The sequence below is a fragment of the Passer montanus genome, unplaced genomic scaffold, assembly GCF_014805655.1.
Source record: "Passer montanus isolate IOZ18808 unplaced genomic scaffold, ASM1480565v1 scaffold11, whole genome shotgun sequence".
Taxonomy (NCBI): Eukaryota; Metazoa; Chordata; class Aves; order Passeriformes; family Passeridae; genus Passer; species Passer montanus.
In genome coordinates, this window is record NW_024357613.1 from 11,036,027 (window position 1) to 11,050,540 (window position 14,514).

At 40.6% G+C, this 14,514-nt stretch overlaps 1 protein-coding gene across 1 annotated transcript in view; it reads left to right on the forward strand.

Annotated features, from left to right (window-relative positions):
- The window catches only part of GABRR2 (gamma-aminobutyric acid type A receptor subunit rho2), a 34,263-nt gene extending 20,980 nt beyond the window's left edge, over positions 1–13,283 (forward strand). Inside the window, exons 5-9 of the mRNA XM_039728081.1 lie at positions 2,862–2,944; positions 4,158–4,298; positions 4,557–4,709; positions 5,325–5,521; positions 9,600–13,283. Coding sequence (XP_039584015.1) covers positions 2,862–2,944; positions 4,158–4,298; positions 4,557–4,709; positions 5,325–5,521; positions 9,600–9,908 — 883 coding nt within the window. The 3' untranslated portion in view covers positions 9,909–13,283. The remainder of the gene's footprint in view (positions 1–2,861; positions 2,945–4,157; positions 4,299–4,556; positions 4,710–5,324; positions 5,522–9,599) is intronic.
- Positions 13,284–14,514: the final 1,231 nt, after the last annotated feature.

Sequence of the window (14,514 nt, forward strand, 5' to 3'; positions counted from 1 at the left end):
TGTCATGATCTGGAGGGTTATCCATCCTGCGGGTGTACACGGATCGTGACTGTGGGTTTCCAGGATTCTGTAATGCACAAGGACATGGAGGCTTAATCCTCTAAACTTCTCTACCTTTTTACAGATTATCAAAAATACCACAAAAATCACCTCTAGCAAGCAAACTACCCCAAAATCACCACTGGCAACTATACCCATGATTAATAAAGTGACTGTATATCCATATCACTCTATTGCAAATTGCTGTCAGCAATCAGTAATTTAGCATCTATCAATCATGTGCCAACAGCCGATTATGAACTAGGGTATTTCCTGTTACAGGTTACTTTATATTGGTGGAGCAGCTCATCCACAATATACCCTCAGGTACACTTGGGACAGGTTGCTTGTGTAGGTGCACAAAAGTGGTATCAAGTGATACCACCATCAAGTGATCCAGATCATCCAACAGATGGAAGGACAAACTGAAACAGCCTCCAAAGTGGGCTCAGAGGGGACCAGTGAGACAACAGTGTCTCATTTCAGAGATGCTCTGAGTCACAGGGTGTGGAGTCAGCCAGGAGTCCTTGGTGGTGTCCAAGAGCTGGTAGAAAGTTCATGCACTGAATTCAACCTTATAAGGAGCACAAAAGTGTGTGCTGCATGGAAAGGTCTCAGAGGACGGCTTCATTTTGGATACAAATTATGGCATCCTTATACCCAGAGAGTTAAGAGGGTGCAGGATGCCACCACTTTGAATAGGCAATAGATGCTGGTAATTTTTATTTTTCACCTGTAACGGCCAATAGATAATGATGTTTTCTGTTCTCTCAGACCCTTTTTTATTTTCAAGATAATTTCCTACCTTTTCTTACAATAAAATGCTTGTTAAAGCACTTTTTTTTGGCAGTTATTGATGGTATTTCAGGATGTCTCCAGTTTCTAGGTACCCTATCTGCATGCCAAAGAGGCCAGCTGTGCTTCTCAAGGATTTGTCTTGTTCCCAAGCTGGCAAGCCTTTCTCTGTCCATATTTTTCATCTGACAGTTTTTTGCTCAGTAGTTTCCCCTTCTAACCAGCCCACCTTTATGACTGCTCACATCAGCTTCCCAGCAGATTTAATTTCCTTCAGAAAAATGAAAAAAAGAGAAGCAGAGAAAAACACACTGCCAGAGGAGAAAAGCTCAAGAGCCCAAAAACATGGAAATTTCCCCAGGACAGAAAACATTTTCTGTGTTTACAGTGACCTTTAAATATTTTGTAGCTAAGGATTTCTGTTCTAGGATCTTTCTGGAACTTATTTGCTTTAGCTATGGTAAAACGATTTTCAAAAACTTGGAAAGGTTTTCTATTAAGTTTGCTTCTGTGGTCTGTTAAGGAGGTGATGTGACTTTCTGATGTTACCCACAAGAGAGAAGCCTGTGAGTTAACCACAGCCGATTGCACAATTGTTAAATTGATAATTTGGTACGTAAAATCCAAGGAGAAAGAAAATCTCCATGGCATTTGGGCCTGGTGGTGTTTAGAACACTCAGAACAGTATCCAGCTGAAAAAGCATGGGTGTCCAGTGGTGCTGGGAATGCCCTCAGATATCTTGAGATGTCTGCATGGGGTTGGCAGTGCACTGCAGAACATTTCATTCTTGTTTTGGCCTTGGGCTTTCAAAACCACCTGCACTCTAATTGAGGAATATCATACTGATGAGCCAAGGTTCTGCTCTGCCCCTGACTAACAAACTGCTATTGACCACAGGTTGTGCCACAGTTCAGGTGATGCTGGAGAAAGAAAATAACACAATTTAATAAGACTGAGTTATACAATGCTTAAATGCTACACACAGTTAGGGGAGGCCATCATTGGGGATGTGCTCCATACCTTCTGGAGCACATCCCCAAAACCTTATTTAAATTTTGCTCAAATGGTGAGATTTTGCTGTAGTTTGTAGTCAAAATGAACAGCATGTACCTTCCAGGGATGATGAGCGTGTAGGTCAGGGTAGGATTTGGATCACAATCCCTGGAACAGAGGAAAAGTCCTTTATCAACATCTGCAATGCATCTAGAAAATGGTCACAACCAACGTATGTTGGTCTCTGAAACGATGAGTCACAGCTGATTTGCCCCTCCTAAATCGGGAGCTCCACTGCAAATCCGTCTGCAAGAGAAAGTTCACTGACCCACTGGAAAATTTCTTATGTAACGTTGTGCACAACTGGACTAGTTTAAAAACTGGAGCTGTGATTGCTGCAGCTTTTTAGCTAAGATAAGAACTTAACCAAATCTCGCTTGCTGAAAACCAGCTGCACTCATTTTACAACCCCTGCACCCATTTTACAACCCCTGCCACAGAAAAACACCCCTCACATTAAAAGGGTTTATTGAGAGATGTAGGAAACTGCTTTTGCCTTAATAATATATGCACTGAAGGAATTTTTTGGCTTGCAATAAAGATGGTCATATTCCTCAGGCTTGGGTCATTTTGGGGGTGACTTTGGAGGAAACTGAGCAGTGAGGAAAATATGGAAACTTTAATTAAACTGCACCTAAGGGAATATTCAAATGTAAGTCTTGAAGTTGTTTTACATTGCAGTCTTGTAGACAAATAGTTGGATATAAAACACAGTGGTAATATCTCTACTGACATTAGTATAACAGTAACATCCAAAATAGAGCTTTAGTTCCTTGATATTGAAATTGCATTTTTGGAGTTTCTGTGTATAATCCATCTAGCTTGAACATGTAGAATTAATAGGCATTTTCCTGTGGATTTTTTTTGCAAACATGATGCAATATTTCTGGCTGAAAAGCTGCAGAATTATCTGTGATAATATTCTCTCGATTGCTCCTCATAGAAACCAGCTTTTCTCATTTTTGATTTCTAGGGTCACAGTGACAGCAATGTGCAACATGGACTTCAGCCACTTCCCCCTGGACTCTCAGACATGTTCTCTGGAGCTGGAAAGCTGTACGTTGGATCCGTGTTTCTAGCTAGATGTTCTCTATGGCTGGCTGCACAAACATTTCACTGAACACATTGCAGAATACTGTCTATTTTAGAGCCTGAAAAAATAATTTATCAGAGTTACTAAGAGTCCTGTTGACTCAGCATTATTGCATATCTAGTCCTTGTGCTGCAAGACAAACATCCTATGACATAATCCTGATCTACAAACACTGTGATCTGGGCTCAGCTTCTTTGGTGGAGAAAGCAATGTGAACAGTAGAATTTTTTTGTAGATTTTCTCCAGTGTATGGCAACACTATTATCTGGTTGTTTTGAGGTCCTCCCAGCTATTTAACTGAATTTTCCTCTGCAAAAAACAGAATCAGAGGATAATTTTCACTGACCTTGAGGTCAGCTGCTCCAATACCCTTTGAGAGCAGGGAGTTCTTAATGATAAGCTGCTTGGAGCTGTGTCCATTTGGGTTTTGAGCAAGGTAATTCAGGTTCCACAACGTGCAACAGCTCCAATATTTGACAGCCCTGATCCTGAAAATGTTTCCTTTTATCTGCTTGAGAACAATCCTTTGCTGAGACTTGCAGCCTTTGCCTCTTTTCATTCTCCATTTTGTCAAACCATCTGGGAAAAGGCTGCTGCCACCTTCTCCACGAGGGTCAGCAGTGCAGCAGCTGGACCCCACCACAGACTGCTCTTCTCCCAGCTGAAAAGCCCGGTTTCCCCAACCTCCTGTCCCTAAGCCGTGTGCTCCTGTCCCTGATGATCTTGACAACCCTCTTCTCATTTCCCATCCCTGTTACTTAGTGAACAATAGGTTTTTCATTTATAGTTTTAACATATTTCTTTTGCTTCTCACCTGTCCCTTTTGCTTTTATCATTCTAAGATAGTTTGAAGTGTCCACACTTCCTCCTTCCTCTAAATTAAGGTGTTTTACCCATGATTATTTCCTGAGCTATTATCTCTTTTTAGTCTGTGATGTTCAGAAGAGTACCATTCTAACTGTCATTAATGCAAAGTAAAAAGAGGATTTGTTTTCTTGAATCTTGAATCCAGATTTTTGTTGTTGTCATGGTATATTATATGACAAGATCTTTTGAGCTCCTTTGTTGTTGGCAAACTTATTTGTGGCATTAGTTCATGCCAAAGACTGGATGTATTAATGTTTATTGAACCGCTAAGCTAAAGTCTCATCACATTGTATTTCTTCTTTTCCTAAGATGCTTACACTGATGAAGACCTGATGCTGTATTGGAAAAATGGAAATGAATCTCTGAAAACTGATGAAAAAATTTCTTTGTCTCAGTTTTTGATACAAAAATTCCACACCACATCAAGGCTGGCTTTCTACAGTAGCACAGGTATTAAGCTTTTCTGATGTCATACATGTATGTTAATACATGTTAATAATGTATGTTAAAACAGTTAATACTGTATTAACTGCTTTTGAGGGGGGCCTTTGGATGATGTCACTGAAGTGTAGTCTCCACAGTCTGTTTGAAAACTCAGTTTCTTGTTTTACTAGTCTTAGAAATAAAAGAACCAAAGAAAGATCTTGTCTCTCTGTGCCTGCTGTCCAGGCTGTTCTCCCTGATTCTGGCTTTCCTCCTCTCTCAAAGGCTGGTACAATCGCCTCTATATAAACTTCACGTTACGCCGACACATCTTCTTCTTCCTGCTCCAAACCTACTTCCCTGCCACTCTCATGGTCATGCTGTCCTGGGTGTCCTTCTGGATCGACCGACGAGCAGTTCCTGCCAGGGTTTCTTTGGGTGAGAACCACTGCAACAAGCCACGGCTGTGTGAAAAGCTTTGAATGTGAAGGCTTTGGCAGGAAAGGGAACTGTTCCTTTTGATGGTTGAAGATATTGTGCAAGCAAATGATGGTTTTATCTGATGATTAATACAACAAATAACTTGCACTTTAAGTCCTTCATCATTTAGCAGTCTTCCTCACTTATATGTAGCTCAGGACAGAAAGTGGTGTGGTCTTAAAAATGAAGCTGCAACACAGAATGGTACAGCTAGGGAACAGGAGTCCTTGTCACCACTAGTCTTAGCAGACCTGATCTTAGGATTAGGTGTGTAAAAATATGTTTTAATAGCATTGTGTTTAAACCCTGTAGTTTAAGAAGGGAGTTAAATGCTGTTTCTTAAATGCAAAATGTTGACTGCTTCATTGCTCCTCAAAATTCAACCCATTGTGAGCACAAAAATGTAGGCAGGGGAACAATTCTGCATTAGCAGAAGAGACACTTTACACATATTTGTCTCATACTGAATATCTTTCAGAGCATCATGTAGGCCATAATTTCTGTTTTTGTAGGGACAAAATCCCTTATGGACTGTATCAATCAATAACATTTCTTTCTCTTGGTTCTTTCCAGGGATAACCACCGTGCTGACCATGTCCACGATCATCACTGGGGTGAATGCCTCCATGCCTCGTGTTTCCTACATCAAAGCAGTGGACATTTACCTGTGGGTCAGTTTTGTGTTTGTCTTCCTCTCGGTGCTGGAATACGCGGCTGTGAATTACCTGACAACGGTGCAAGAGCGGAAGGAGAGGAAGCTGCGGGAGAGGGTGAGAAACACTTTTGTCATCCACTTATTCATTTTTTTTTTCCCTTACAGCTGATCTGGTCTTTCTATTGACTGTCTGTTAATGGGAAAACATTGACAACCATGAGTGTAATTGGGTCTGTTTAGACCACTTCACCTCAGGCTGAATTGCTAACACAGAAAAACAGGATTGGATCTTATGGATCTTCATAGAAACATCAGAGTAGAGAGTGTGATCTGAACTGGGAAAGAGTGCAACCTGGAAATGTGAGGGAATGGCAGGAGAGGAAAGTATAAAATCTGATACTTGGCTGCAGCTGCCACAATTCTTGTTTAATAAACTAAAGGTCTTATTTGGTGTGAATTAGTTTCCTTCCTCTATAGGCAACATTATTCTGGAAACTGGATTTAACAGATGTAATAGTGGAGGTATTCCCCATCACCCAGCACAAACAACAGTCAGTCTGTGTTTGTACTTCTTAATGTGCTATAAAAGGTCTTATCCTGCATCCCTGGAGTGTTTCAAGACCTGATACCTCCTGACCATATTGGCCCTGCTCTGAGCAGGACACAGGACTAGAGATGCCCTGAAGTCCTTTCCAGCCTGAGGTATCTTACAGACCTCTAGGCCCTTCTTTGTGCTTAACAGAGCACCATTGCCTTTTGAGCACTAAGGATTGGAACAAATTTTTTTCAGTCACTGTTTTTTTCAGTCACAATTTTTCATTTTTTTCATTTCTTTGTGCTCAGTTTTTTTCCATACACCCAGGACATCACCATATTTTATAGTTTCTTTCTTCCTGGTAGGAACTCACCACAGTAGTCTACTGGTAATACTGGTAACCTACTATCTTTGACTCCTGGAGAAATTTGTATAACCTTGTTGGAAATGCCAATGCAGACATCATCTTTCATACAATATAATATATTTCCCTCTATGAACAACTCTTTTGGCTTTGCATGTCCTTCTCTTTCCCTTCCTTTTCTCCCTATGACTTTCTTGAAGAACAGAACAAGCCCCATAACAGCCCAGCACCTTTCTCAGTTGGCACACTGTAAAAAATGTAATTAGATAAATTAAAAAACCCAGTTGGATAAATTTACCAGACTTCTGGGGTGAAATTTTACCCGTCTTCAAGGCCTTCTCAACAGCATTATGATTCTGGAAAGCTGCTTGAGCAGCTTCTGAGTAACTTAATTTATCTATGGCTCTCCTAGCCCCTCCCTGGGGCCCAGCAGTTCTCTGCAACCCAAGGCAGAGATGCTCTGTGCAAGCACACTCCAGTGAGTCTGACTTGCTGCATGTGAGCAGTGGTCTGTGGCATTTTAGCCAGCCCTGCTCAGGCATCCCATGTCCAAAGAAAATGGCATCTTGGCAGGCTATGGGAAGTAACAAGAAACATCCTTGCTAAGTTTGACTTGCCTAGAACAAACCTTTTTATATTTTTTTTTAAGATGAAAACTCTTATTTATTTTTAACTCTACTGGAGTGATGAAATGAACTTAAGAGGGTTTGTTAATTTTCTGCTAAGTTTTCTGGAATGTTTTGCCACATCCAGTGATGGTGTAGCTTGTTATTTATATCATAAATCTGACCTTTATTGAGTCTTGTGCATTGAATTCTATATTCAGCAAATGCCTTTACACTCCACAAGGGAAAATATTGTACACAGTCTCCAACGTGTGACAATATTATTCTTCAGTAGGGGAAACAGGAACAGAGAAAATAAATAGTATTATTTGAGGAAGAAGCATTATTTGAGACATTTCACACAGTAAATGTAGATCTTGTCAGCCAGTGCTGCTCCCCTATGAAAGACCCCAAAAGTTTTAGTGTGAACATGTAAGGCTGCCCAGAAGAGAGCTCTGTGTTATGTCTACATTAAGAAATTAAATGTGCCAGGGACAAGGACATGCAGCATCTAAAACTAAACCTTCTTTCCCTGAAGATCACAGGAGCTGCTGGGAAATGCCTGTGGCAAAAGGTCTGTGGCCCCATGCTTATTCCCAGCCCATACCTGGGAACTTTTCAGTGCTTGCTGGGCTGAGAGAGGCCAGAGACCTTTCTGACACTTTAATGGTACTGTCGGCTGCATTCCCATGTCCAAGGAGGCTCTTTGACAGTCTTTGAATTATTATTGCAGACACAGGCTAAAAGTCCTGCAGGATGAAATTACCTGTATGCACCTCTGCGTGTACGTGCCCATGCGAGGTTGAGAGTAATTTTAGGCTCTGTGGAGGTGGGTTTCTAACACGTCAGGCTCTCTTGTCATCAAATGTGCATGAAGCCATGGGAACTCTAAGTGGACCTTGGGGCTGACAGTAGATCTGCAGAATTGCTTTCTCTGCTGAGTCCTGCAGCAATGAGCTTTTATTGTAACTGCTGTCCCTCGCACGCAGCCACCATCGCCTGGACCTGTCAGTTCATGATAAAGAGCCTGATGTGTAATTCTCCCCTGTAGTTTTTTTTGTTGTTTGGCATTATTCTGGTTTGGGCTGGCATAGAGTTAGTTTCTTTTCAGTAGCTGGTACAGTGCTGTGTTTTGAATTCATTGTGAGAATAATATTGTAACACACTGATGTTGTTGCTAAATTGTGTTTATCCTGAGTCAAGGATGTATTTGTGTCTCATGCTCTGCCAGTGAGGAGGTAAATAAAAAAGTTGGGAGGGAACATGACCAGGACAGGTGACCAAATGAGCCAAAGGGATATTCCCCACCATAGAACACATTTCAGTTATTGAACTACTCTTATCTCAATCTACAAGTTTTACATTTGATTCTTCTCCACAACCCTCCGGAGTTCAGTGGGGAAGGTGGGTTGAGTTAGCAACTGCATGATGCTTATTTGTCAGCTGCAGTTAAATCACAGCAGTCCTTTTTGGGGAGCTGCACTCTGGTTTTGTTCTGTTTTGGTTTGGTTTTGTTAGTTTGGGGCTGTGGGTTTTTCAAAGTATGCCTGCTTAGAATAAAATATGTCTTAAAACTCAATTGATATTCAGTTGTACTCATGGAGTGATCAAAAAAAGTAAAGTAAGAAGGCTACTAACTTGGCATGTTTTTCTGAACATAACCTGCTGATACCAAATCTTTTGGTTATGCCAAGAACACAGAAAACAATCCTTAAGTTGTTTTTAAGGTTTTCAATAAGCAATGTGATCTCTTGTTTAAATAATTTGAAGGAAAACCTTGACTACAGGGTTTTCCAATGTCATCCTGAATATTACATATTGATTTTTAAAATTTTTTTACATATATATTCAGATATATACATTTGTTTTGGCTGAACATATCCTTGAAAACAAGTTCTTGAAACACCCACACATCAAAGTTGGAGTATTATTGGGTAAGGAAATTGGGAAATCTGTGGGAAATCAGAGACAGGAACCCCTAACAGAAAGGATGTTTGGAGTCCATTTTCATTGCATGTAAATACATAATCCATATTGCTAGGACAGGAAAACTGAAGGTTTTGAATGGTCAAAGACTGCATTTCCTATTCAAAATTCTATCTGTATGCATTGGATTTTTTTAGACTTGTGGGATGCATGCTGGTGCTGTTGAAGTCAATACAAGCTTTGTTATTAGCTCCAACAGAGCTGGGATTTGACATTATGCTTTTAGCTGGCCCTCTGCTTGGTTTAAAATCAGATTTATAAAGAAAGCATGTGTATCTGTAAAACCAGAACTTGGCCTTTTTTTTCCTGTAACATGTACTGGATAAGCCATTTCCACAGATTAAACTGCATCTTGTCCATGAATATTTATAAATACAAAGAATGAATAATAAGGAATCTCAAGACAGTAAGGCTGAACAACAGCTACCTAAGAAAACATTTTGCTTAGACTATATGTCTGCTAAAACATTTTTCTAATATTTTCTGAAGCTGTTTGTCCATGCAGTGGAGATAAATCCTGTTTCTTCCTTCATGAAAACATAAAAAAAAAAGAAAGATATTTTTGTTCAAAGAGAAACTTAAAATATCTCAATCAAAATTTTGAACTCAACTGTTTACAAGCTGTCTGTTAAGAGAAAGGCATAATTTTGGTTGCTTACAAGTGTTTCCAATATTCAGCTATATTTCTTGTTTATGTCTCTAGTTTTCATGTTCGTGTGGAATACCTCACTCGAAAACTATGATGCTGGATGGAAACTACAGTGAATCTGATGCCAACAGCCTGGCAGGGTATACAAGAAACCAGATGGTACCAGAAGAGGAAAAACCAGAAAAGATGGTTGTGCATTTAGCTATGAGCAATGAATCTAATTCATCAAGGAAGAGAGGCCTGAAGGGCCACGTGGGCTTGCGCATCATCCAGAACACTCATGCAATTGATAAATATTCAAGGTTAATATTCCCAGGCACCTATATATTTTTTAATTTGATATATTGGTCTGTCTTTAGCTAAGCATGCTGGCACTTCTGAATCAGAAGATGTCTACTCTTTTGTTGGTACTTTTTTTGTCTAATCTGGACGCAAAGCTAGAAACCTGATTATTGTATTGCTTCTTTGAAGTGTAAATGGGAGGACACATCCCCCAGGAGGCAATTCCATGTGCAGGCCTCATGGAGGAGCTTGCTGTGCTGCTTGGTTTCCAGCCCACACCCCTGCTCCCGTGTGCTTTATGACACATGCCATTTCTCATACTTGAAAATACGTGTTCACCATACAGCCAAAAGGTGCTGGATGCTCGTTTGGGGCTGGCCACACTGGTAGTGCCTGCTGTGCAATGGACAACCAAAGACAATGCTCATGTGAGCTGTAAGGAATTAAATAAATGCAACTTGTGTGGGGAGGTCTGGACAGTGCTTCTCCCTTTATTTTTGAGAAAATTATTTTGTTTTTTCTTTGGTATATAAACAAAAGCTTTTTCCATTGTTTTTTGAAGAATACCTCCTTTAAGGGTACAGATTCTGCTTTCTATCTGGACAGGACCTTCATCAGTAGCATTAGGACAGCTGGCTGGCCAGGATCAGCTGGGCTGGTTACAGAGCACAGGTGGTATGTTTGAGTCAGCAGGGTTTTTTTCTAGATTACAAAGTGCAGCCCACAGACAAACTGCATATCCCAATGTGCCTCTCCCAGTCAACACGATGCCCTTCTGTTCAGGCATTTGGGATCAAAAGGGATCCATGTCTGCCAGAACTTCTCTGCAGAAACTGAGGCATGTCAGAGATTAAATGGCCAAGGATAATACTGTGGGTCTAAGGTCGATGTAAGTCCTTTGAAGCTGCTGCACAGCATTGTAACATGCTTATGTGCTTGGCAGTCCTTTTCCTATCCTATGATATCTCCCTTTCCTCTGCTAACAACACTGACAGCAAAACCCGAATGTAGAAACATGATAGCAACAAGACAGTGATGCTCAGGTTTGTGTGCTCCTTATTTTAAGAAAATACCATGACTTTTTGGCTGTTATGGAGATTATGTACATCAAAACACTTGTTTACCAAGCTGAAGCTCAGCAGTGGGGGCAGAGCTTGAAGTGTGAAGAGCCAGGACTGAGGTTAGAATAAAGAAAAAGCAAACAAAAATACTGATGTAACCATAATTATTTGTCAGCACATGAAATTTTCTGCTTACATAGCAGAAATTCTTACATCCTAAATTTCAGGGGATGTAGAAAGTAGCAGAGAAATGTCAACTCTTCGCTGTCAACAGTACCCAGGTTTTCCCTTGTGCCTCATAAATATTACTGCCTAAGTAAAACTGATGACGGCACCGATTTTGTGGAAATAAAATTGATGAGAGAAGCTAAAATGAACAGCTATGTTGCCCTTTAATCAGCCATGTTAATAACTGACATGAATGGAGTTCTGTATGGTCATAAAAGTAAGAAGCCACAGCCCTGAAATTGCTGGCAAAAAGAGGAATGACAGTGTCTGAGGGGCAGGATTGCCTAGCCTGCTACTCGTCTCCTGAGCCACCAGGAGAGTGCATTTACCACTCATTGCTCATGGAGCTGAAACCTGGATACTTCTCATGTTGACAGGTGGAGATCACTACAAGAAAGACACAAAAATATTAAAGAAATAGACCACTCATCTTTTGAGAGGTTAAAGCCTGGGCATAACAGTGCATTCTTCTGCATTAGTTGTTTTGAGCGTAAAACAGGAGCCAATGTCCCAGCTGGCAGCAGGGACCTTTGCTGGGGAAAGGCAGCGCAGCTACACGATGAAGCCACCAGAGAGTTCAGGGAATGAGAAACTTGGTTCCTGTGCCCCCCTGTTTGGCCAGGCTTTTGGCATTACCCATGGCATGTGCCATTTGACCTCGCAGTGCCTCAGTTCCTCCATCTAGAAAGTGAGGAGCACTAGGATTCACCTACCTCACAAGGTGCCGAGGGGCTCAGCAGGCTTGGGTAGCACGTGTGTGGGGCATGTCTGTGATTTCTGAGCAGGTCACCCAGTGGCAATCCAATTTTGTATTAGTTACCAGTGAGTTCTTCAAATGCATCCTCTAAACCAGTTCAGCTGGAAGGGAGCAGGTATCTCTCCTGTCTTATGATGCTGTTACAACTCCCCTGCATTACAGTGATATTAAACCAGGGATAAGTGTAGACAAACAGCCCAAAAGTGAGCACTGTCGATGAATAGTGCCTCCTGGCATGCAAAACCCAGGAAGTCCTGGTGCTTTACTTTGCCATTTCTTTTTACTACACCTCCTGTTCCCTTAGAAGTTATGTGATGGCAAAATGTCCTTTAGGTCCTATCATCTTTGTACTAACATTCCCAGTAGTTTTAATGTCTAATAGGCATCTTTTGGAGAGGATACCTTACTGTTATTTTATTTGCATGTGTACATAACTGATAGAAATTGATGTCTGCTTTTGTCAGCCTATGAAACCATCAGGAGAGTATTTTTCTACTAAATCGGAAAAAAAATCTCTCCTCTATCTTAGGCATTACTTAAGCTCATTATTAATTGAAACAGCAAATTAAAAGAATAGATGCAAATGAAGCCAAGTCTTCTCCTTCAGTCAGCATTATGAAGTGTATTTTTCTGTTTATTCAGAGGGCAGTGGCTAGGCATGAAGTTAGAACAGATATTTGAAGTGTGGAATTGACAATGTATTTTACCTTTGATTTCCCCTGGATTACAAGGGACTCCATGAGCATTGTCTAACTTCCAGTTGCCAGATCCCAAAACCAGTGTTTTGAGAGAGAGTGCCTGGAGCTGGGCTCTGAATGCTGTTTGATGGATAGAACCCAATTCTCTGAAGCACTGAGCAGATGGACAATGAACCTACTCAAGGAGAGGATTTTCAGAAGTGCACAGGAGATTTGGGCAAATTGAGGTCACTGATGAAAATGCCTTCTCTGGACAACTTGGTCCAATTGCAAAGAGAGAAAATGTCAGCTCTGCTCATTCTAGGTCTGGCTCCATTGTATTTCTAACCAAATCATGTCTTTGAGAAAAAGTAACTATATAGACATGTGCACATATGTATAATGTGTGTGCAAGCGTAATGTATAACAAAGGAAGACACTGGGATGTATACCCATGTTAAATAGTGTCCATATGTGAAATTGTAATATATTGTATGTAAATTACTATTTATTATGCCCAGAAAACTTACTGTGTTGAATGGAATAAAGGTTGTTTTTGTCAGTCAAGGGCCAAGAAATGAGATATTGGAAAAAATATGGGTTCTCTTACATTATTTTTCTGGAAAAGGAGGTGTTGAGAAGGATACAAGCAATGCCGATGCTAAACTTGCTCAGTGGGTCCTATCCACTGTGCTGATTGCTGTAATCAGACCTGGCAATAAAGTAACAGATGGAAAGGGTGGAAAAGAGTAAATTTCTTGGTGTGAACTTTAAAATGTGATTTTAATTCTGTTTGAAAACCTGTTACCTATAAGCTGATACCCAGTGGCAAAGGATTTGAATAAACACCTAATTTGTAATTGATTTCAAGTAAAAAAAACATTTCAAAAAGTGGAAGAACTGTAGTGGAAGCATGCGAGTACTTTGAAGTATGCAAAGCTCTTTGAGAAATGGAGCTGTTAATCACAGTTATAAGCTATGGAGACCTTTTGTGAAAACTGCAACCCACAACTGAAGAAAGTTTAATAATTGCTTTACAGTTAATGGCGCATTTTTAAAAGAGCAAGTGGCAGATATGTATCTCAATCCCCATCTGACTACAAATGAGAACTTGTCATTTAATTCCTGCTTTGTGCCTTTGAAAACATTGTCTCGACACTTCCCAATGGAAGATAAAACTGTTCCAAGGTCCCAGTTGCCAGATCTCAGCTATTATCCCTAATGCAGACTTATGGAACTAAAACAAATGTGCATGGCTGAGGCTGATGCCTGAACCACTGAATAATGGTTATTGTCTGTCAGATTTCCACAGTGGAGAGATTACAGCTAGGTACAGCCTAACTGAAATGTAAAAGAGCAGGAAAATTTATTTAAAAAACAGCAAGAATTTAGCACTATTAAAATTAAAATGTAATCCAGTCTCACGTTAAGCTGATTAATTTCTTTGCACAAATGACATTTGAAATAATGTATCAGGGTCATTACTTTCCTGGTCAGAGGAATTATCATTTCAGATGAGAGAGAAGGGAAATTGCGCACAAGCATGGAAAAGGTGCCACTCTCTGCATCCAGCTCTTGTGGAAGGACAGGAGTGACCACCTGGGTGAGCAGGACCTGCTGTGGAGGCAAGGGTGAGGGGAACCAACTTTCCCAAGGCACTCAGTGCCTGGGAATCACACATCACCATGTGGCACTCCTTGATTTGGTCAAAACATGTTGTCCTATATCGAAGCAAGGGTGCCCCAGACGAAGGAAGAGAATGATGCATCTGACTCCAGCTTATCAGAAGGCTGATTAATTACTTTATTATACTATATACATTGCATCTAAACTGACTCTGCCATTGATTTGGGCAAAATATGTTGTCCTATATCGAAGCAAGGGTGCCCCAGACGAAGGAAGAGAATGATGCATCTGACTCCAGCTTATCAGAAGGCTGATTAATTACTTTATTATACTATATA